Consider the following 25,833-nt stretch of genomic DNA (forward strand, 5'->3'; position numbering starts at 1 on the left):
GTAGCACAGTGCTTGAAAGTACAGACTCTGTACCATGGCTAGTTGTGCAACCTTGGGCAAGTTATTTAATCTTTCTGTGCCTCAGTTTCTTCATGTATAAAAATGTGGATAACAGTAGTAGCTGTCTAAGAAAGCAAACTATGTTAGCACACATAAAATACTTAGAACTGTCCTGGGTACACAGTAAATGCTCTACGGTATTAGCTGTTATTAACCTGCCACCTTTGTCCCAATTGAAATCTTCTGTTGCTACCATCACTGTCCTCTGGACCCCTGAAGTTCATGTTGAGGGTTGGGGCATTCCTCCACTGAGGCAAGAGGGTACTGGGCCAGGACTTCAAATTCATTACAGGCCAAAAATTCAGACATTTGTTTATATTTCCAAATGAGGTTAGATACATGTGTTTACAGAGATACACTAACAGCATTGGAGGGCCTCTGTTCCTCCTACAAAAGTAATTGCTAAGTGTAAATATTTTAAGTTCAGTACAACCCTACTTTGGCATGTCTTCATTTTTAAGTATACCAGAGGCTGTGGAAATAGAGGGGGCCTCCTCAGCGTGTCAAGGGTCCTTGACACGGCCACTCCTGACCTTCCTCCTCTTTCCAGTAGTTAGAAAAGCAGGAACTGGAATCCACATTGTTCTGCAAAGGAGGTAGCCCACAGGAAAGAGAAGGGAAAATAACATGGGCCCTGAAGCAGGAGCTCTGGGGATCAAAACTGACTCAGACTCCAGCCCCGTTTTCTGTGAGGCCAGCCACGTTCGTTGAAGGGAGCATCTGTTCCTCTGTAGAATGGATTAAATGTACCTTCTTCCCTAAGTCACAGGGCTGCTGGCATTCGGGCAGGATAGATACTTCAGAAAACACAGTAAGAATGGAGCCAAAGGGGAAAGGAAAAAAGGAGACATTTCAAAGAGGCCATCAAGAACCAAGTCACTCTGGTGTCAATGATGGCTGAAAATGGAAATATGGCATAAAATAGGAGTTGAATTTAAAGCTCTAGAAGAAAACAAACAAAAGGTTGAGCTTACTTTGTAAACAGGGTCATATACTATGAGTTATGTGTGAATTTCTTTCTCTTGTTTGGTGATAGATTAGAAAGGAATTTTAAATAAAACATAAATATCTTTCCTAATTGGTGGGGGGGGGGGGCGGTGGAGAGGGAAGAAAACCCTACCTTTAGTTTCAAATGAATTAATGGATGGGGAAGTGCGAAAATTATCATCAGCCTTTCTTCTTACCGTCAGTCACCACAGCTGCAATGCCTGTCCACACAGCAAACAAGAAATGAGAAAGTACCAGCTGATGCAGCCTCTGCAAGGCTTTACTGTCCTCCTGGCAGTGCAGGGGTAGACAGGGAATCTTGAGCAAATCTGTGTACTCTCTGCTTGATAGATAAAAAGAGAATTTTATTGCACAAGGTTTATAAATGTGGCCCTTGCTACATGTGTTTGTTCATTTTTTTAAATTTTAATGGAAAAACAGTATTTTATTTGCTTAGATCTATGCATTTTAAGAGTCTTAAAAATAAGCGTAAAAGAGCTTTTACTGCAACATAAAGATCAAAGAGAGTCAATTTCCTCCCACAACTATTTCTTCAGGTGCTTTTTATTCTGAAATGTTATCTTCTTCTTTTCAAAATGGTGCCCAGAATGAAAAAGCGATCTGTATTTAAATATCTGCATTATATTTTCTTCGCTTTTCAAGAAACTGTGTGCCCAGACATTTAATGGTCAGATTACACTTATAACGAAACTAGAACAAAAATTCAGAAATTGTATACCTGTAATTTGGGGGAATGTGTTTAAAATTAAAAACAAAAACCAAAAACTTTCCGAGAAGAAGCTCTGTGCACTGTATTAGGATGGGCTACTCTGATTCAGAATCTGTTGCCATGGTGACCAATCTGGGTGCCTTGTGGGCTCTGTAAGACAGGCTAGTGTGGTAATTATATAAGCTGAAGTGCTGCTGAATAACCCCAGGAAGGCAGGACTGCCTCAGTGCAATTTCTAGGAAACCACTATTTTAAAATTCATACATCATAATGCCTTCTTCTTTTATATGGAAATCTACCATTTTGTATTTTTTGTATATAAATCTGATAAGACTGATAGAGTAGAAAATAAAATTTACTAACTTCTGAACATCAGAAATATGCCAAATTAACTGTATTTTATACTAATGAATTTATTTCCAACAATTCTATTTTTTTGTGACTGGACAATGAACCAGCAATTAAATGGCCTACTGTTTGTCATAATATGCCACGTGTGACTTAGTTTTTTTTTAAATATGTAATATATAATAATTATAAAAGTAGGTAATTGATTAGAACAATAAATCAATGCCATTTTTAACCTAAATAGACAAGTTAAATTAGTTAAGTGTGAAGTGCAATTAATACATAGATTTCAATAATTTCAATGAAAAATATATTTAAGAAGAAGATACATACAAATCTTATCAATCTTTTTCATATTTTACATTCCACATTGTCACACGTGGTCATAGGCCATGATTGTAAGAGATAGATCATTACTTGGCACACAGGAAATTGGTTTCTGATGATGATGTAATGTTATTCCTTCATTCAGCAAACAGTTACTTAATGAGAAAGCTAGATATTTCACCTTAAACAAGTCTTTTCACCTCCTCGGGTCTTCAGTTTCCTCATCTGTAAAATAAAATTTCGTATTCAGGGCCTTTCCAGATCAAAAATTCCACAGTTCTAGAACTCACAAGATAAAATAGTCTTCATTATCAGTTGTCTAGTACTTTTACTTTGAAGAAAACTACTATTTATTCAATACTGACCGTATCTTGACACTGTGTTTGACATTTTACTTATATTACCTGTGGTACTACAAGGTAGGTACTGTAATCCCACTTAACAAATGAAGAAACAGGGTATATAATTTGAATCTAACTCAAATTTCATGTACTTTGTATTACACCATGCACATTAGTGAAGGATCTTCAGCTATCTCTATGGATGGATGATATTTTTGTGATGATAAAAAAATGTAAAGTACGATTGTATAACATGTCAGAACTCTGAAAGCATTGATTTTTTTTAATTATTAAAGAACTCTGAAATCAATATGACAAAAGACTAAACTGAACTATCATGAAATAGGGACTTGCAGATTCTTCCAAAGGCAATGGGATGTAAGAAGTGGAAACTACTTAGTGCAAGAACAATGCTAAAAATGGGACTTAGACATTCTCTTACTGTTTATTAGTACCCCTTTTTGTCTAGTCATACTTAGGTGATTAATCATGGATCTAGGTCTGATGAATTGAATTTTATAAAAATTAAATGCTGGTAAAAATAACCATTGTAATGAGCACTTAAAATGACAGATATGACTTTCATTAACTTGAGTGTTTTTTCTACTACTCCTCAGAAAGCACTTTCTCTCCCCCTGTATTTGAAGATGAGGCTGATAATGAAGTGGCTATTCAGGTGTCCACATTTATTTGCAAAATCATCGTGTATTTCACAAACTCCCTCCATTACGTACATGGTCTTCTGTTCAGTAGTTTTACATACTTTTTACTGAATCAATACTGGCCCTTTCCTGTTCTGTCCAAAGAAGAGCCCCCCCCACCCCCGCCCAAATGCTTTATAACTCAATGAATGCAGTTCTGGCTCTTTATCTTGGAGACTTTTTTGCCTCAAGTCCCAATGTTATACCCCATCTTGTTTTCTGTTGTGTGAAAGAGGGGTCTGATGACAGATTTCATTTCCCAGAATTTATTACCTATTGTGTATATTGCGGTTCAGTCACAATGACCCCATCTGCATTTAGGTTGAATGGGGGGCCCCCACCCTGACCCAATTTAATAAAAAAATAATGAGGCCACTCAAAGCTCATAGATGTGTCAGCACTATGAAAAGGGTCTATAATCAATGCAAATGTGATGTTTTCCTGCTTTGTGGAGCACAGAGGTTTGACACCCATCTCTTTTACTGGATCAAATCAGACTCCCTCTTTGCTTTGAGAATCTAATGAAAGGTATGGACTTTCTTCTTCCCTCAAAAAAAAAAAAAAATGCATGGGGCTGGATAATTTATTGAAATGTTAATTGGTGGGTTGTTTCATGCTCTATTTTTTCCTCCCTCCTGTTTCAGGAATGTGGTCAAGCCTCTTGAGATGCGAATTGTCCCCCTGAGGTTGTACAGAGCACAACCTGCCAATCCATTCATGGGAGGCCTCCCTGAAAGTTCAGGAAGCTTTGTATTGTCCAAGGATGGGGCTGGGAGAGTATCAGTAATGACTGAGCTCGGATTTCCTGCCATCCAAGGCAGAATGGGGGCTTGGGGTCAAGTTTAAGTTGATTTAAAGTTTATTGCATAATATGATGTTTTTGCACACTTGTGTGTAGATATAGGTTCCCATCCTCTCTATAATTCTATGTACCCACACATAATTTTACACAATATTTCTGAGGGTTTGTGACCTCCATCCCCCAATTCATCCTACCCCACTCTCTGAGGTCAATAATAAGAATTTTAACGTTTATTAAGCGGTTACTATTGAGTTTTAACACAGAATAATTCATGTATTTTTAATGAAGAGGAGTAAGGGTTAAGAGGTTAAATAACTTTCTTAAGGTCACACAAGCCGTATTGATGGAGGTAGGATTTGAACCCAGACACACATGGGGTAGTAGTAAGCTATACTGTTGCACAAAAGCCATTGCTCTAGGATGCTATCCTCAGGACTGACTTTTATTTCTTTTACCTTCCTTAGTTTCCTAAAGACACCCTTTAGTAATCCACGCCCCTGAACCTGGTCATAATGTAACAAATCCCCATACAGAGATCAGTCACCATTCACACTCTGACATATTAAATGAGGCCCCTGCTATATGCCATTACCTGTTGGACCCAGGTCCCCACTATGCCATCCCCACATCTTAGAAGAACTCTGTGGCTTTGACTGGCTATTTCACCTCTCCAAACTTCAGATTCCTTATCAACGAAATGGGGATGATAAAAATACCTATGACATGAGATTGTTGTGTGAATTATATCAAAAGCAGGGCACATTAATTACTTGGCATAGGATAGGGCCTAGTACATAAGAGTTCAAAAAACGGCAGCTCATTGTTATAATTAAACTGCATTATTCTAATCATGAAGAATTGCCCTCAGTTGATACTTCTTTGAAAGCAGACAAGGCCTGGGATCTGGAAGGTCTTCTGTGACTCCTTCAGGCTTATAAATTCTTCCTTTGCACTACCATAGTATTTTTTTTTTTTTTTTTTTTTTTTGCAGTACACGGGCCTCTCACCATTGCGGCCTCTCCCATTGCAGAGCACAGGCTCCGGACGCGCAGGCTCAGCGGCCATGGCTCATGGGCCCAGCCGCTCCGTGGCATGTGGGATCTTCCCGGACCGGGGCACGAACCCGCGTCCCCTGCATCGGCAGGCGGACTCTCAACCACTGCGCCACCAGGGAAGCCCTACCATAGTATTTTGAACATACTTCATTGTTGCTTTTTGGATTCCATAAAAATTATGTTTTCACATATCTGTTTTCCATCACTGGACTGACAGCATCATATTGATTGTTGACATCTCAGTATCTAGCACAGGATCAAGCACTTAGGCTAGGAACTCCAGGAGTCCACCCCAGTTGTGCCTGGCTGTGACCTGGGTATGGCCAGAATAAAATATATCTATAATAATAATGATTTTGTATGTAGGAATACTAGGTATGAAATAATATTTGAAATGGAACAGAAAAGAATGAAGTACTATAGTTTCACATAATTTACCATTAGCATTTTCCCCCAGCTTTATTAGATATATAATTGACACATACATATTACTATGTTTCTTATTCTTCTCAGGGACTGTTTAATTTTTTTACTGTAACAGAAAACATAGAATATAGCAATATTTTAAAGGTAGCACACATCCAGCCTTCAAGTGAACTAAAGATTTTGTTAGATGTTCTTTATAGAATTTAAGTTAGAATTTAATATTGGAAAAAATAACTTATCATTGACAATAAATATACGACTTCTTACCTTTCCCTAGTTTGTGTAAATTGAGATCATTTTAAGTAAAGATTGGTAGCATAAAATATCTTCAAAGCTGGTGCACAGAACTCCTGTACCAGTCATTTAAATGAGTTCTCAAAGAGTTGAAAAGAATCCTGATTTCATTCGATTTACTACTGATGTGTCTCATGGAGGGAAAGGTTGACTATTAACAAAACAGTTAGACTTGAGGAAAGGTTTTGAAGAAAGAAAATGAAAAGCATTTAAAATTTAAAATGTAAATCAAGTTTCTAGCTTTAGAATAGAGTATTAATTCAGGCCAGACTAATTTCAAATTTATGATAATTTCATTAGCTGCATTGAAGCTTTCCTTGATCCAATCTGTAAAAGAGTAGTTTGCTAATTAATAATTACAAAATATGGGAGATATTTAAGGCATTGTTTTCAAGCACTATTTGCATTTGTTGTTTTCAAGCACCATTTGCTCACAAGCTACAAATTATAATTTTAATTCATTTATTAACTTAGATCCAACAGAATCTTTGGTAATGTTTTACTATTCATTACTAATATTATTGTAATTACTTAAAAGTTATATAAATGCATTTATGTTCCAATAATATAATTCAGAATTTTTAAAGTAATTAAACTTCATTTTCTGGTATAGGTTACGTGTTAGCTTTTAATTTACTAAAAAAGACTTAATAGACAACCTCTAAATTAATACTTTCAACTATATAGTGAAGGACTGAACTGCTATGGAGAAGTAAATAAATAAAACATTCTTACAAGTATGGTGAAACCTGTCAATGTTTTTTTTTTTAAACTAAGCTACAAACTTTTTATCAATCTGTCTTAAACTCACACTAATCAGATAAAATAATTTGTATAAACTCTTTAATGCAATAGGGCATCTTTCCACTTTAATTAATATCCTTACATGCCCACAACGGTCATAGTTTACCTTTGTTTCTCAAATAGTCCATGTTAATTTCTGTGGTAAAATTGTAAGTAATAGTAATTATTATAATGGATGATTAAGTTGAAGACAAATATCAATCCATGGTTCTTTTCAAAATGGTACTATTTTTTTTTTCCATCTCAGTAGTTATATAGAGCTCACTGATCCTCCAGTCTTCCTCTTAAACCTCTGACAAATCTTTTTAGAAGTCCCCCTGAGACCCTTCTTCTTTCTCTTTTCTCTGGGTTTTACTTGGGATTCTCACCTAAGTTCTTTCTCTTCTCCCTTTGTATTCACCTTTCATCTCAACTGTTGCCATGGAGTCAACCATAGCAACGATTGACCAATCAATAGCTGTCTGATTTCTCAAAAGCAGCTCAATCCAATAGCTCACTTTGTCTCTGTGGTATTTCTTTATATATATAAAGCTAGAAAAAAAATCCCAGTTTTAATCATTTAAATGCTTTATTAATTGATGCATATATTTTTGCTGAAATTAGTATTTCTTTGCATGTAATTTTGTTATTCTCAATAAGCAGGATTTATTAAGAGAGTTTTAAATAATTTAAATTTTATATTTTATAAGCCCTTTACATAAAATAAATTCACAGAAACAAATGTTCTTTATACTCTTGTTCTAGAGGACAAACTGATCCCATGTGGAAGCTCTCCCTTCCATAGTGATTAACTAGAAATAACAGAAAAGATGTGTGATTTTAAAATCCATTACCACAGAGGGAAACATAAATGGGTAACTTCAGGGGAATCCTAGAAAAATTTTAAAAATGGAATTAAATATGAGGAAAAAAACCGAAGGGTGCTGCTCTGGAGACTGCTGGTTCCAGACAAAATGGTGTAAACACATTCCATTTTATTTCTCCCACTAATCACAGCAACAACAACCACAAAAGTCTTGGGGAAAAAATGTAAGACACTTATAGAAGACTCTAAAGGGAGGAGAAAATAAAGTGGAGTGGCTAGGGACCTTGGAACTTGAGGAACAACCTGGCAGTAAATTCTCTGAGTTTTTTCTTGCCTCATAAATACCTCAGCCTGAATGCTAGAGAACCTAGAAACATCAACAGTCACAGACAGAAAACAGCCCCAAGAAAAGTCTGCTTTCTCTAGCCAGAGGACCAGGAAAAGGTGATCCAACAAGACACAAACTCCTTAACCATACCTGCCTGTTCTGGGTGGGGGTGAACATTAGGAAAAGCACCACTCCTCTCCCCTACCACACTGGGCACTGCAGTGGCAGACCAAGGGGGCAGAGCTCTGTTTTCTACTCTGCCCACAGTAGTAACAAGGAGATGACCCTCGCCACATGAGTCAGAGGGTGAAACCCTGTCTTCCAAACTTGCCATGAAACAAAGAGGTGGTACCCTTCCATATACTCAGACAGTGCTGAGAGATTGTGGGATGCAGTACAGTCATCTGGGTAACCGAAGCAGAGCAGATCAGAATAGCATGGCAGAGTCTTGATAAACTAAACTGATATTTGAACTATAGTACACCAAAAGAGTAACAGGATATGCATTCTGAACCTAAATAGGTTGCTAAAGAAGATGACTTAATAGGAACCAAAGTCTCATAACACAATACTCAAAATGTCCAGGGTACAGTACACAATTGTCATACCAAGAACCAGGAAAGTCTAAACCAAATGAGAAAAGACAATCAATAGATGACAACATCTACATAACACAGATGTTGGAATTGTCTGAGCAGGATTTACAAAAAGCTGTCTAAAATGCTTTAACAAGCAATTGTGAACAATTTTGAAACAAATTTTAAAAAACAGAAAATATTGCAAAGAAATAGAAGATGTAAAGAAAATTTAAATGGAAATTCTAGAACTGAAAAATACAATAATCTAAATAAAAACCTCGCTGGACAGTCTCAATAACAGAATGGAGATACAAGGTAAGAATCAGTGAACTTTAAGGTAGTTTAATAGAAATTATTTAATCAAAAATACATAGGGAAAATGTTTTTTGAATAAACTGAGCCCTAGGGACCTATAGTATAATAACAAGAGATCTTAGATTCATGTTATCAAAGTCCCAGAAAGAAAGAAAAAAAAAATGCAGTATTGAAAACAATTCAAAGAAACAATGGCTAAAAACTTCACAACTTTGATGAAAGATATAAACCTACAGATTCAGGTAGCTGAGCAAACCACAAACAGAATAAACTCTCCAAAATCTATACCTAAATACATCACAGTCACAGACAAGAGAAAAACTTTTGAAAGCAGTCAGGTAAAAATCAACACGTTACCTACAGAGGAACAATGATTCAAATAACAGCTGGTTACTCATTAAAAATCATGAAGGTCAGAAGAAGTGATACAAAATTTTTCAAGTACTGAAAGAAAAGAACCGTCAACCCAGAATTATATATCCAGTAAAAATATGCTTCAGGAATAAGAAGAATTAGAGGATAAAGAAAAAATTAAGAGAAATTATCCCCAGCAGAATGAAAGAATAGCTAAAGCAAATTCTTCATACTGAAAGAAAATGATAACAGAAGGAAACAAAGAACATCAAAAATGAAGAAAGAACTACTTAAAGGATAAACTATATGGGCAAGTCCAATAGATTATTTTCCCTTGCAATTAAAAAAAATCATGTTTAACAGTTATAACAGTGTCTGATATGGTTCTCAGTGTATGTAGAAGTAATATTTTAAGGCAACTATATTATAAAGAGGGAGAATAAAGTGACCTAAATAATGGTGATGCATCCACATTACACTTGAAGTGGTAAAATACTGATGATAATAGACTACAATAAGTTGCATATACTTATTGTAACACCTAGAACAACCACTTAAAAAAACTGAATGAAGAGACAGACTCAAGAGATAATACTGTAGATAAATCAAAATGGAATACAAAAAAAAAAAAAAAAAAAGCTCAAGCAACACCGAGAAAGACAAGAAAGGAAAAATCAGAAGAATGAAAAATAAAGAGAATAAACAAAGCACATAATAAATGGCAGACATGAATTCTGAAATATCAATAATTACCTTAAGTATAAATAGCTTAAAACACATGAAAAAGGGAGGTGCAAAGTACATGAAGCAAAAACTTACAGAAATGAAAGAAGAAATAGAGAAATCCATAATCACAGTTGGGGACTTCAATATCCCTTTGTTAAAAGGTAGTAGAAATAGTAGAAAAAAATGTTAGGAAGGATTTAAGAGAATTAAACAATACCCAGCCAAAGAAATCTAATTGATATTTATAAGAACATTCTACCCAACAGCAGCAGAACACACATTCTTTTTAAGTGTGCTTGGGACATCCACAAAAGACTATTTCTTAGATCATAAAATGAACCTTAAGAAATTAAAAGAATTAAGATCACATAAAGTATGTTCTCTGATCATAATGGAGTCAAACTAGAATTCAATAACAGAAAGAAAGGAAAAAAATCACTAAACACTTAGAAATCAAACAATCTACTTCTAAATAATCCATGTGTCAAATAAGTAGTCCCAGGGAAAAACTTTTTAAATCAACTGAATTAAAATGAAAATACAGCACATCAGAACTGTAGAAAACCACAATGAGATATCTATCACTACATATTTACCAGAATGGCTAAAATAAAAAAAAAAAAATAATGACAACACCATATCCTGGCGAGGATCTGGAGAAACTGGATTTTTTCATACATTTCTGGTAGGGATGTAAAATAGTACAGCTACTTCAAGAAGCAGTTTGGCAGTTTCTCAAAAAACTAAACATGCAACTATCACGTGACCCAGCAATTGCATTCCTGGGCATTTATCTTAGAGAAATGAAAACTTATGCTCACACAAAGACCTCTAGATGAGTGTTCATGGAAGCTTTTTTGTTATAATCAAAAACTGGAATCAGTCCAGATGTTCTTCAACAGGTGAATGGTTTAACAAACTTTTACACTGTTACAGTTACACTGACCATGGAAAACTACTCAGCAATTAATTTAAAATGAACTATTGATATATACAACAATTTGGATGAATCTCCAGGGAATTATGCTAAAAAGCCAATCCCCCCAAATTGCATACTGTATGATTCCACTTATGTGACATTTCTGAAATTGCAAAATTTTAGAAAATGAAGACAGAATAGTGGTTGTGAGGAGGTGGGGAAAGGAAGGATGAGAAGGAGAGAGGTATGGCTGTAAAAGGGCAACATAAGGGACCCTTGTGGTGGTGGTAATGGAACTGCTCAGTGGTGGAGGATACATGAACCTACAAAGGTGATTAAATTGTATAGTACTTAATACACACACACATACAAATGAGTACAAGTAAAACTGGGGAAACCTGAATAAAATCAATGGGTTTCATCAATGTCAATAACCTAGTTGTGATATTATACTATAATTTTTCAAAATATTACCATTGAGGAAAACTGGGCAAGGTGTATGAGGGATCTCTCTGTATTATCTCTTACCACTGCATGTGAGTCTATAATTATCTCAATAAAAATTTAAATTAAAAAATCTGTGGTATGTAGCTCAAGCAGTGATACAGGGAAATTTATGGGAATAAAATGCTTAAACTTTAGCCTATGTTGCTAGTAATTTTTGCTCAGAAAGTCCTGATTATGCAGAAAGATGAAAATATTAGTTGCTTCTGGACAAATATATCACAGATTTAAATGTAATACTATAAAACTTTTAGAAGAAAACATGAAGAAAATCTTTGTGACCTAGAGTTGGGTAAAGAGTTCTTAGATATGACTCCAAAGGCATGATTCATAAAAGAAATAATCACTGAATTGGAGCTCATCAAAATTTGAAATGCTTGCTCTGCAAAATACCCTATTAAGAATATAAAAACACAAAACAAAAACTGGGAGAAAATATTTGCAAATCATGTATTCAATGAAACATTCATATCCAGAACATGTAAAGAGTATTTTACCTCAACAGTAAAGCAAACAATCCAATTAGAAATGGGTAAAAGATTTGAACATACACTTTACCAAAGGGGATGGAAAATATGTACACTCAAAAATTTTCAATACCATTAATGTGGTAGGCAGAATAATGGCCTCCAAATGGTGTCCACCTTCTAATTTCTGGAACCTGTGAATATATGATCTTACTTGGTGGAAGGGACTTTGCAGATGTGATTAAAGTTAAGGGCCTTGGGACTGCCCTGGCAGTCCAGTGGTTAAGACTTTGCTTTCCAGTGAACGGGGTTCAGGTGCAATCCCTGGTCGGGGAGGTAAGATCCTACATGCCTCGGGGCCAAAAAAACTAAAGCATAAAACAGAAGCAACATTGTAACAAACTCAATAAAGACTTTAAAAATGGTCCATGTCAAAAAAAAAATTCTAAAAAAAAAAAAGTTAAGGACCTTGAGATAGGGAGATTATCCTGGGTTATCCAGGTAGGCCCAGTTTTATCATATGAGTCCTTAAAAGGTGAAAATCTTTTCTGGCTATGGTCAGAGATACACAACAACAGAAGGGTCAAAGATATGTGATATTGCTGGCTTTGAAGATGCAAGGAGGGCCAGGAGCCTCTAGAAGCTAGAAAAGTCAAGGAAATAAATCTTCCAAAAAGGAATGAAGCCCTGCCTACACCACAATTTTAGCCTCATGGGACCTGTGTCAGGCTTCTGAACTACAGAACTATAAAACAATAAACTTGTGCTGTTTTAAACTGCTAAAGTGGTGGTAAGTTGTTAGGGCAGCAATAGAAAACTAATACAATCAGTCATTACAGAAACACAAATTAAAACCATGATGAGATACCAATACATGCCCATTAAAACAGCTAAAATAAAAATTACTGACAGTAGCAAACACTGGAGAGGATGTGGAGAAACTGAATCCTCATAAATTGCTAGTGGGAATGTAAAATGATACAGCTACTCTGGGAAGCAGTTTGGAATTTTCCTTAAAATCTAAACATGCAACTATCACATGAGCCAGAAATTGTACTTCTGGACATTATCTTAGATAAATGAAAACTAATGTTTACACAAAAACCTATAAAGTAATGTTCATAGAAGCTTTATTTGTAATAGCCCAAAACAGGAAACAATCCAAACGTCCTGCAATGGATGAATCAATAAACAAACAGTGATATACCCATACTATGAAATAATTCTCAGCAATAAATAGAAACAAACTACAGACACATGCAACAACTTGGATGGATCTCAAGAGCATTATCTGAGTGAAAAAAAAAAGTCAGTCTCAAGGAGTTGAATACTGTATGATTCCATCTGCATAACATTCTCAAAGTGACAAACTACAGTGATGGAGGACAGGTCAGTGGTAGCCAGGGGTTAGGGTTGGGGAAAGTGTGTGACTATTAAGAGATAAAATGAAGGACTTTATCTGCAATGATGGAACATTGCTGTATCCTGGTTGTGAAGATAGTTATCTGAATCTATGTCATAAAATCTTATAGAACTACCCCCCCCAAAAATAAACACAGTCTACAACAGCATCATTCATAAAAGCCAAAAAGTGGAAACAACCCAAATTTCCAACAACTGATGAATGGATACACAAAATGTGGTACAGCAATATAATGAAATGGTTTTTGGCAATAAAAAAGAATAAAGTACTGATACATGCTACAAAATGGATGAAAACAGTAGGCAAATACACAGAGACAGAAGGTAAATTAGTGATTGCCTAGGACTGGAGGATAGAGAATCAAGAGTGACTGCTAATGGGTATGGGTTTTCCTTTTGGATGTAATGAAAATGGTCTAAAATTAGATTATGTTGATGGTTTTACAACTCTGAATTTACGACAAATCAGTGAATTGTACACTTTAAATGGGTGAATTTGTGGGATATGAATTGTATGGCATATGGTATATGAATCATAATTTCAGTAAAGCTGTTTTTTAAAAAAAAGGAGTGCATGTCAAAACTGATGAAATCTGAATGAGGCCTGCACCTGAGCTAATGGTATTGTGCCAGAATGAGTTTCTTGGCTTTGACAACGTATAACATACATTGTACTGAGTGAAGGGTACATGGGAATCCTCTGTACTATTTGGCAACTTCTTGTGAGTCATAAATTATTTCAAAATTAAAAAATTATTTTTAAGGAAAGTGTGCTGCTTCGTGCACTTGGTTGAAAGACCTTTGAAGTAGGAGGGAGCCCTGGGACAATGGACAGAAAGATGACAGGGTTACTACAGCGGGAGAAGTCAAGTATGTCAACCACTCCATGGTTCTCCCTGTGTAAAGAAACAAGCAAGAGTGGTGCCCACCTTCAGACAGCAACAACACATGTAGAGGCCTCCATTGGAAAGGAAGGACTAGGATCTTGGAATAATGGTCACAAACAAGAGGAATGAAGAGTGTCCATCTCTCCTGTAGCTATAGGTACACCCCAATCAATATTCTGTCTCTCCCACAAGTGACTGCAAGCAGTCTGCCAGTCCACTCCCAGCATCATTTCATGAACCTCCCCCATATGTTGGCTGGAGTAAATTGATGGAGCTTTCCCAGGATGGCCAAACAGGGCAACACAAATACAAAGATACACACATGACCACTTAACAGTTGAGATTAGCCAGCATCATGAGAAAGAGGTACCATGCATGAAAGAACGCACACGTGAAGAAATAGTTACTAGAGCTGGCAGCACTGGACTTTAGACACCATCACTACTTTATTTAACACATATTTCCTCAGCTTCCCTGTTATGTACCAGGTACTTTAACTTCTGGAGATACCACAGTAAACACAACAGGCAAGGTTGCTACCATCATGGACATTTCAATTTTTACTGGTCGAGACAGACAAAAAAAATATAAACAAAAGAAAATATCAGAGCACAAAACGTGTTTTGGACAAAAATAAAGCAGGGTGGACCTTCCCTGGTGGTGCAGTTGTTAAGAATCTGACTGCCAATGCAGGGGACACGGGTTCAAGCCCTGGTCCGGGAAGATCCCGCATGCCACAGAGCAACTAAGCCTGTGCACCACAACTACTGAGCCTGTGCTCTAGAGCCTGCGTACCACAACTACTGAGCCCGCGCGCCACAACTACTGAAGCCCGTGCGCCTAGAGCCCGTGCTCTGCAACAAGAGAAGCCACCGCAATGAGAAGCCTGTGTGCACTGCACGAAGAGTAGCCCCACTCACTGCAAATACAGAAAGGCTGCACACATCAACGAAGACCCAACGCAGCCAAAAATAAATAAATTAATAAATTAATTAAAAAAAATAAAGCAGAGTAAGAAAGGAGTAGGGGGGAGAGAGAATATGTCTTTGAAGGTATTAGGTGCTGCTTTGGATAAGGTAGTCAGGGATTATCTCTCTGATGGGGAGGTAACCTTTGAGTGGAGATCTGAATAGTGGTGGGAGCAAGTCTTATAACGCCCGGCGGGGTGGAAATAGGGCAAGCAGGGGAGGGGAACAGGTATGTGTGTGTGGAGGGTTTGAAATTTTGACAATAGCAGGGAAACCAAAGTGTTTGGAGCAGAATGGGCAAGGGGGGGAGAGTTCAGAGAATCCACAGGAGTCTGATCATCTAGAACAATCTAGGCCATTTTAAGGACTTGTAATTTTATTCTAAGCTTAATTGATACAGTATATTCCAAGAGTATTTTAACCAGCAATTCTTTAAAAAGAATCAGCCAGCAATCGTGTAAATTAAAGGCTTCATCTTTGAAATGAATCATTCAATAGATGAGTAGAATAGCAGATGGGATACACAAAAAGAGCAAATTAGTGAGCTGGAGGAAAAACCCAAATATTTTTTTCCAGAATACAGGACACACACACAATAAAAAGATGTAAAGTAAGAAGAGGAAGACAGAATCTCAAACAATCCATCCAGAAGATCCAAATTTTATCTAATAGAAGTTTTGGAAGATACTATTAGAAAAGTCCTTTTAGGAAAAATGGAGAAGAGACAATGTTCAGAGCAATACAAATATAAATATATGCTTAAATAATACCATTAAGAAGTTTCAATTTATATGAAACAGAGCAAATTCTGCACCTAATAAAGACATAAATATTTATCAAAAATCCATGGATCATTACAAAATACGACCATATACTACACAACAAAAGAAGAAGACAGTTATTTTATAAGACTATTACAATCTCTAAATGTAAACAAGGCAAATCCTGCCCAAGAATAAAATTAGAGGTCAATTTCACTTAAGAACATAGAGGTAGAGTCCTAAATAAATATTAGCGAATCAAATCTGGCAGTGTATTTTTAAAAAATGATGAAGTAGAGTTCACTGTTTTTTAAAAAACTCTATATGTAATTTATTATGTTAACACATTAAAAGTTAAAGCAATATGATTATGTCAAATGACATAAGTAAAACTTTAGGTAGATTTCAACATTCATTTAAACTTTAATTTTTATTTTTTCAGCTACAAGAGATTTATTAAAGAAAGGCTTCCTAGAGACATTAAGCGAATGGGAGAAGGACAGGGAAAGGGAAGAAGCCAAAAAAGGATGTGATTTCATGTGAAGTCCCAGCCTGATTCCAAGGGGAACTCTGGAGCATAAATTACTCCTTAGACCATGTCCTTCCTTGAAGCAGGGGAAGAGGACTTGGTATTCTCTGCACTTCCTGCAACTGCGGTTTGGTGTCTGACATTAATTTGTGGTAAATCTTCAGTCATTATTACTTCAAATATTGCTTTTGTTCCTTTCTCTCTTTCTTCTCCTTCTGGTATTCCCATTATGCATGTTAGATCTCTTGTAGATGTCTCACAGTTTCTGGTTATTCTGTTCTGTTTTCTTCAGTCTTTTTTTTTCCTTTTTTTTGCTTTGCTTCTCAGTTTTAGAAGTTTCCATTAAGATATCAAGTTCAGAGATTCTTCCCTCAGCTGTGTCTAGTCTACTAATGAGCCCATCAAAGCCATTCTTCATTTCTGTTATGGTGATTTTGATCACTAGCAACTCTTTTTGCTTCTTTCTTAGGATTGCCATCCTTCTGCTTACATTATCTGTTGTCTAGTTGTTCCATTAGATTCTTTAATATATTAGTCATAGTTGTTTTAAATTTCTGGTCTGATAATTCCAATACTCCTGCCATATCTGACTCTGGTTCTGATGCTTGTTCAGTCTCTTTAAACTGTGTTTTTGCCTTTTAGTATGCCTTCCAGCCTCTCTGGGAACCAGTGCCATGGTAGGAAAATTTGAACTGTAATCATTAAAGATTTGCTAGAGGATTAGTATGGACAAGTACGAAAGTTAAAAACTCCAAGGGGACCCAGTCATGGGGGGCTGTCCCACACTTGTGAATTTTATCACTAGGAGCTCCAATAGGTCCTCACAGTGAATATCAGAGAAAAATCCCTTTGTGCTTCTAGCAGCGAGAGGGGAAAAGCAACCTTTTTGAAATGTGTCATTGCATTCTATTCTTCTTAACAAAGGCTGCCCTTGGAATAAACTATTTTACCAGAGAGAAACCCGGGGAAGGGAAACACTCAACTCCAGACTCCTGTAGCCATCCTCTCCCAGCTAAGAGCGGGGAGTGGTGGGGGGGGGGACTTAGAAGCACTGGTGAGGTTCACAGTGCAGTGGCAGAGGCTCACCAAAAGACTGAGACCTAATCACAGGACTATAGAACACCTCCTTTCTTCCCACACCTCACCACCACATCACTAAAGGCCTACTTACAACTGTTCCTTTTACTCAGTATACCTAAATTAGTGGATAAATACCAAGTTCACAGAGGGTAAGATTTGCCATTTTAAAGATGTCAATTCTCCAAAAATGAATCTATAAATTCAGTATATCCCACATCTAAGGTCAACAGGATTTTTCATAAACTTTTACATGCTAATTATAAAATTTATATCTTTATTTTTGCTTTAAAAAGGTAACTGGGCTGGGGCAATAGAATTCATTCAATCTAATATGCAATTGTATTATAAATATATAGTGATTTATTAAATTTTTTAAAAATTAATTAATTTATTTTTGGCTGCACTGGGTCTTTGTTGCTGCATGCAGGCTTTCTCTAGTTGTGGCAAGCAGGGGCTACTCTTTGTTGCGGTGTGTGGGCTTCTCATTGCGGTGGCTTCTCCTGTTGCAGAGCACAGGCTCTAGGCGTGCAGGCTTCAGTAGTTGTGGCACACGGGCTCAGTAGTTGTGGCTTGTGGGCTCTAGAGCGCAGGCTCAGTAGTTGTGGTGCACGGGCTTAGTTGCTCCGCAGCACGTGGGATCTTCCCGGACCAGGGCTCAAACCCGTGTCCCCTGCATTGGCAGGCGGATTCTTAACCACTGTGCCACCAGGGAAGCCCCTATAGTGATTTAAATAGCATTATTGGCACAATAAGAAAAAGAGATCAATTTGTTAAAGAATAAAAATTCTAGAAACAGACCCATGAATACATAAGAAAGTCAAATTGCAGAAGAATTACAAAGATAAATGAATATCCAAAAAGATACTTGGTCTCACAAAGATTCAGAAGCACACAAATAAAAAGGAAAATGAAATACTTTTTTTTATGCAACAGTCAGGCAAAAAATAAAATGTCCAATAACATCAATTGATTGGTAAGGATTAGAGGGAAAGGTATTTTCATATTGCTGTTGTGTTAACTTAGTATAGCCACTCTGGAGGACAATTAGGCAGTGTAGTAATGGATTAAAACTGAATAGATGCATACTCTAAGACTCAGCAAATCTATTTCTAGGCATTTACCCTACAGAAACACTTATACTTATGCACAAGAAATCACATGCAAGATTATTTATTGCATAATTATTTGTGATAGCAAAAAATCTGAATATCAATTAGAGTCAGTTAAATAAACTAAAGCACATTCGTGCAGAGGAATATTATGTATCAAAGAATAAAGTACTCCTGTGAGAACTAGTAACATGGAAAATATACGTAGGTGACCTCAAGTTCAGAGATATAATTTAAATATTTATAAGAGTTTTATGAGGCCTAATGATAAGCAATATTGATAGACAGCATATGAAAAGAATTCAGGTAGGATTCATGTAAGCTCAAAGATCTTTAGAGTTAAATGGAACTGCATTTACTTATTTTAGCCTTAGGAATGCAAGCTTTAATCAAGTGATGTTGCCCCCTGTGTAGGATTTCACAGTCTAATCTGATTTAAATGGTGAGTAATTAAAAGGTTAATTTTGTGTCAATTTGGCTGGCCCACAGTGCCCAAATGTTTGGTCAAACATTATTCCGGATGTTTCTGTGAAGGTGCTTTTGTGGGTTTTTTTCTTTTTTTTAGTTAATTTTTATTGGAGTATAGTTGATTTACAATGCGTTAGTTTCTGCTGTACAGCAAAGTGAATCAGTTAAACATATACATATATCCACTCTTTTTTAGATTCTGTTCCCATATAGGTCATTATGGAGTACTGAGTAGAGTTCCCTGTGCTATACAGTAGGTTCTTATTAGTTATCTATTTTATATATAGTAGTATGTATATGTCAATCCCAATTTCTCAATTTATCCCTCTCCACCTTTCCCCCTTGGTAACCGTAAGTTTGTTTTCTACATCTGTGACTCCATTCCTGTTTTGTAAATAGGTTCATTTGTACTAATTTTTTAGATTCCACATATAAACGATATCATATGATATTTGTCTTTCTCTGTCTGACTTAACTTCACTCAGTATGACAATCTCTAGGTCCAACCATGTCACTGCAAATGGCATTATTTCTGTGAAGGTGTTTTTGAAATGAAACTAACTTGGTGGACTTTGAGTAAAGAAGATTACTCTCCATAATGTAGGTGGGCCTCATCCTATTAGTTTGAGGCCTTAATAAAACAAAGACTGACATCCCCTGAGCAAGAAGGAATTCTGTCTGCAGACTGCCTTTGGACTCAAACTGCCCCTCTTTCCTGGGTCTCCAGCCTGCTGGCCCACTCTGCAGATTTTTGGACTTACCAAGCCTCCACAATCACATGGGCCATTTCCTTAAAATAAATCTCTCTCTATGTAACTATGTATGGCCTATTGGCTCTGTTTCTCTGGAGAACCCTGACTAATCCAGTAATGACAGAACTCGAATCCAGGCATGTAAGCTATGTCTGTGGCCAGCTTACTCTTGAAGTTTTGGAGTCCTTGGCTTTACAATTTTTCATGTAAGTAAGGACCAATGCATATCATCATTGCCACAGTGATCCAATTATGCAACTCTATAACCTCTGTTTGTTGCAAAACTCTATCAAGCAAAGAAAACAACCCCAAAATTATATAATAAAGTAACCCCCAAAATCATGTGAAATAACATAATTTTTCTTTAGTAGTAAGCATCTTTCAACCCTAAGAAAATTTGAAGGTAAATATATAAATGTCAAGATAAACAAATCTGTTTTCAATAATTTAGTGTTCAGAATTTTGCATAATTTTATATTTCATATACCTGTAATATTCAAAATTTGGTCTGATAGAATAATAGCTTTATTAGAACAGCAATCTTGTGGTTCTAATTTAAAATGTATTATATAATTTATTTAGGCTTGTGATTTTAATTTAATGTCTGTGCTTCATAAATATTAATGGAACATTAAGAGAATTTAAGAATCATCTATTTATAAGTTTAATTTATTTCATATACGAGCTATTTAACTACTCGGGAAAATTTTGTTTGTTAAATCAGACAATGTAGAACTTTAAAAGGAAACAGAATATTAGTTTCATGAATACAGTTTGGATAAAGAAGTTTAAATACCTAACTCTATAAATTGGTCTTAATATTAATCAAAGACCTCTTAAAGGGATTGTTGAAATTTGCTATGAATAGAATAATAAGATTTGTAATCTCTTCTTCAAGCATAAGATACAGGTTTCATAATCTATAACTAATAAATTATCAATTTTTAAAAACAAACATCACCTCTGAAGAGTGTTTTCTGTGCCAAAAAAGTCATCCTCAAGGCACCAGAAAAACTAGTTGACAATATTGCTTCATGAACACACACTCACGCAATAATACCATATGTTTCTATAGGTACATATATAAGAAAATAATAGACAAAGAAAAGAATACATATGAAACTAAGAAAAGTATCTTCCCATGGACAAAGGGTAGGGAGATTTTAATTTTATCAATAACATCTGAATATTCTGCAGTGTGAAAGCATACATGTGTTGCTTGTGTAAGAAAAAATAAATTAAAGAAAATCCTTTGTCAGGTCATGTGTACCCATTCTGGGTTCAATAATCAGGGGTCGATATACTTCTGACTCTCTATGTTGTCTCAAAACGAGTCTGTGTCAGGAGTTAACCTTGCTCCTTCCATACTAACACAAAGCCATTCTCCTAACACTACCATTTCCAACCACCTTCCTATTTGAGGGGCTTTATATAATGGGTAAAACTAAAAAATACAAATAAGATTCTGAATGTAATTTTGGTACTAATGTTGAGAGTTTTGTTGGATTTGTCAGTATCACCATGGCAAGAGGTGAAACATAATAGTTTAGGGAATATCAATGAAAGTAGGAGGGCATGCTTGTAAAAAGGCTCTGGGGTGGGGAGCTCCTGACATACAAGACCATATTTTCCAAGTGTAGCCTGGAGAAGAAACTTGTTATTTTCAAAGAACTAAAGGTAGAATTCCTCTTGAGGTGCTAAGACTCTTGTTTGTTTGCTAGAAAAGAGCCTGCAGCCAGGCTGGATGTGAAATGACAGGCTTTGAGACATGGTCTGGAAGAGAAGGCAGAACAGAGGGAAAGTGAAAATCCTTGGCATAAAGATTTCATTCTAGAGCAAAACTGGGAGGGCCCTAATATTGAAGTAGAGTGTACTTGGGTGAGTGTCCTTTTAATATTACCATGTATGATCCTTTCTTGAAGAACAAATAGGCAAAATAAAGCGGCATTACTGGAGCTTGTATACAAAGGTTTTTGAAAGATGAGATATTTAATTAAAATTGCTGCTATCCATTAAAAACTTGTTCTTAGAAAAGTTTATTAGGTTGCAAAATTATAGGGTTTTAAATTTTATTTATTATTATTTTTCTTAAGAAATAGGTCAGTAATGCATATTGTCTTTCCTGGCTAAAGCTCTAGTAATATCTGACATGACCATAAAACTCCTTGCTGAAATTATGTGTAAAAATTTGCTCAGCACAGGAGATAGTTCCACCCTGACCTAGAAACCAGAGCCAGGAGCTGAATGATCTGATCCAACCTTCCTTTGCTCCTACATGTTAAGCCTTAGAAGAGGGAAAGTCTCCAGATATCCACCTGAGCTGCACGACTCCTGGGCAGAACTCAGCTCTGAACTCTGCAGGACCCCCAGGTAAGCAGTGGCTCTCCTCTGCCACCCTGCTGGAGGACAGTGTCTAGGAATGGTGGCAATAAAGATCATTCCTATTCCCACATAGTCAGGATGTTAATCATCAAAAGACCAGTTGGGATTATTACAGAAAAACATCCTTCAGTGCTCTCCTGGAACAATAAGAACACAAGGAGAATTCTGGTTTTACCCTTGGAAACCTGAGAGGGAGAGAGATGCTGGAGAAATGGACTGATGGCCCAGCAAAATGGTGAGACAACTGGGTGGAAGGAAAAATGAGGACAAGAAAGAAATGTCCAGTGATGAAGGTCACTGGGAGTTAGAACAAGGAGAGGTAGAATAAGGCTACTTAATAATTACTTTTATACTGTTTATTTGGCTGTACTGTGAAGTGACTCTCCATCCCCCAGCTACCTGAATCTTCAGTGCCAAATGTATTAATTGTCTTAATGGTTCTTTGTAGATCATTAAAGGAAAGGGAAGGTAGCTGCATACTGCAGGGTGGAGGGAAGAGAAGAGACACAGGAAATAAGACACACAGCAAAGGTGGAGAATTTCAAGTAAACAAGAAAGAAGGGTGATCCAAGCCCCTGAACTTCATGCCAAGGAATCTTTAGGGGGACTTAGAGCAACCCATTACCTGAGATGGGGTTTGAGCAAGTTAAAAAACCTATTAAAAAGAAAGATAACTCCAAAGTTTAGAGGTGTGAGGACCACCCAGGAGGCTATCACATGTATTACACATCACTGACACCAGACAGGGAGAAATGAAGAGGTCAAAGACTGGTTCTATGTATTCCAGTGGACTCTGAGATTCATTATCTACTTCTTTGTCCATGCATCTATCCACCCATCTATCTGTCACTGATTTTATCTGTCAAGTTGTTCACTCCCAGTTTTCCTCAATATCACTATTTCCTTTAAGCTTTGAATGGTTTCTTCAGTATTGAAGGGAATTTCTTTTCTAGTTAATAACAGGGGTAGAATTAGCAAGCACTAATGCAGTCTGTGACCCCAACCTAAAACCAACAAAACACAAAGAAAAACACAAAAAGAAAAAAGTGCTTTTTCTTGCTATTTCCCTGTTTGATGGCAAGAGGTTGCTTACTAAAGCTTTAGGAGATGGCCTAAGTGAGTTTCTCTGTAGCCCCCTGGGGGTGGGGGTGATGGGGACAACTTCCGGTCCCAGGTCAGCTCCACAGCTGCCCTTGGACTAGAGGAGTTCAGCTGTCAGCACGCAGGGATGATCACCAGCCTGGAGTCTAGCAGAGGCTGCTGCCCCACAAGCCCACTGTCCTCTTTCATCCCTTCCACCTGTGTGCTCTTCACTGTTCAATTCTGTCCAATTTCCTCCACCAGGAATTTTCCATTATTCCAGTGGCCTGGACAAATTCCTGTGATTTCTCATGACCTATGGGCCTCTATGCAGTGCCTCATGTTGCTAGAATTGGCTTCATTTTCCACTTTTAAGATATTCAAGTAACTTCAATTTCTTCTCACTTAGAATAGTCACACGACTTTCTGAATTTTGGAATGTAGGAGAGGTTACTTGAAATGAAATATAAGGTTACAAAGAATACTGAGGACTTAATTTAGCATCCCCCCCTCCATCTCTGCAATTTAATCATATTTCATGTAAACAGTCATTATATTTTCAAGTCATAAAATATTAAGTAAACATGGATGATAACCACTATCTGTGTTTGAAATAAGAAAGAGCCCTGCCCCTAATTCCCACACCACAAGTGAGCTCATCTTCCCCCAAGGCAGCCAGGCAAATTCAAGCTCCAGAGCTTCTGTGAAATATACAATAATGAAAAGAAAATGCACAGGCTTAAAAAAAATAATGATGATAATAATAAAACACTGCTTGCAGGAAAAATAAATGAAAGGCAGAAAATGAAATAGGTCTCCAAAAGTAATTCCTTAAGACTCTTGTGTCAATTCCCCTAAAATAAAACATACCAAATAAAATCTAAATTCCTCCTGCTTGCCTGTGCTGTACAGACATAGTCCATTAGCAAAGGGGATGGGGTCCCTGCAAATGGAAGCATCAACCGAGTGAGCAGTGCCTTGGTCTTTCTAGCGTTGCCTCTAGGGAGAAAGTTCTTGACCTCTCCCACCACCCATCACTGTCCCTTCTCTGACCCTAGAAATGGGTGCTTTCAACTTCCACTTGTTAAAATGCTGGCCTGTCTTCCCAAGCTGCAGTTAGGTTCATGATGTCCCCTACAATGTCAAGGGCTGGCCCCAGAATCTCAGTATCTGTTAATCTTTACTTCTGTTCCTCAGATGTCTCCTTGAATGGGCTTTGAGTCTCTCGCCTAAAACTGTGACGCTCTTCCTGTTTCCTGTGGCAGGCCCAGTTCTATCACTTGCACCCCTTTTTGTCAGCCTGCATGACAAAGCTGTTCACCAGAACAAAGAATAAATGGCAGGAAAAGGTACTCAAAGGAAGAAATCATGAATTTTTCAGAAAACTTACCAACTTGACGAAATTATCAAAATTGTTTTTCAGTAGTTCTTACTAGATACAAGTATATGGTAGCCCTCAGAACTTAGGAAAAACATATATACTTACAGTCTACTACACTGGATTTATATATAGCTATTTCAGTGAAAAAGCACACTATAAAGAATCAGCACTATGCAAAGTGGAGTGTTTGGGGTGAAAGGCAACCATTTTTAAAAAGTCAGATATCAAACAAGGTCAAAGAATTTTTCAAAAAGTGGAGTACCAGAAGGAATGAGCTAAAAGATAAAAGATGGTAGCTGGAAAATGAGATCTTAAAAGTAAGATTTTAGAATTGTTGTGATTAGTGGTAATAGCAAAATCTTAAAGTATAACCATAGAAGTAGGCAGCGAAGTAGTGTAAAGACAAGGTCACTGGAGGAAAGGCAATTGTGGAACTGAAAATGTAAGTGTGGAAAGGTTACACACAAGGATGTTAAAATCATCGAGCATTTTGGCAGTATAGTATAAAAGGGAGTGATTGTGAGCGGGGGCAGAACCATCGAGGACAGATGAGGAAGTATCCTGGGGTTGGGGGGTCAGTAGATAACACAGAAAGTTGAAAAGTTATTTAGAGACAATGTTTCAGAACATAGGGGATTTTGTTAATGACTGACTATGGGTTTCAGAGGACACAACAAAAGTGTTTTGGAAGATGGGGGTGGGGGAGGATAGGGAGATGGGAGAAAGTACCCTGCTATATGGGAAGAGTCTGCAGGACGAAGGCTGACTAGGAAGCCTGGGCTTCTCCACGTGACCACATAACATAGGGATAAAGGGCCTAATGAGATGAAACAGATATTGGAGGTGAGGAGGTGAGTTGTTCCAGGGCTCTCTTGTCACTCTTGTCCATGGAGGTACAGAGGCCAGGAGAGGGGCCGTATTATGCCAAGCACAGATAACTCTGGAGATTTCTTTCCAATCCTCTATCACCTCCACCGTCCACATTGTTCCCAGTCCGTATAAAGGGCCAGATAGCAAATAGGTTGCATTCTCTATGGTCAGGGAAGGACTGCCTGGAGCACTGTGGTATAAAGAACTTCAAGGCCACATTCAGATTCAGGAGAAAAGGAAAATGATCACCTCTATGCCAGTATCTGCCTTCCC

The 25,833-nt window shown here is 37.0% G+C and overlaps 1 protein-coding gene across 6 annotated transcripts in view; it reads right to left on the minus strand.

Moving 5' to 3' along the window:
• ASB4 (ankyrin repeat and SOCS box containing 4) overlaps window positions 1-25,833 on the minus strand; it is a 149,120-nt gene that overhangs the window by 94,692 nt on the left and 28,595 nt on the right. For 5 of the 6 annotated variants that reach the window (XM_060020502.1, XM_060020499.1, XM_060020498.1 and 2 more), the window contains exons 3-4: window positions 2,634-2,677; window positions 1,245-1,387 (exon numbers count right to left, since the gene is read on the minus strand). In XM_060020502.1, coding sequence (XP_059876485.1) covers window positions 1,245-1,387; window positions 2,634-2,677 — 187 coding nt within the window. Of the gene's footprint in view, window positions 1-1,244; window positions 1,388-2,633; window positions 2,678-19,571; window positions 19,595-25,833 lie in introns of those variants that run through there. The other variant, XM_060020500.1, reaches the window with a different exon arrangement.

Source organism: Delphinus delphis, chromosome 9 (genome assembly GCF_949987515.2).
Source record: "Delphinus delphis chromosome 9, mDelDel1.2, whole genome shotgun sequence".
Lineage (NCBI taxonomy): Eukaryota > Metazoa > Chordata > Mammalia > Artiodactyla > Delphinidae > Delphinus > Delphinus delphis.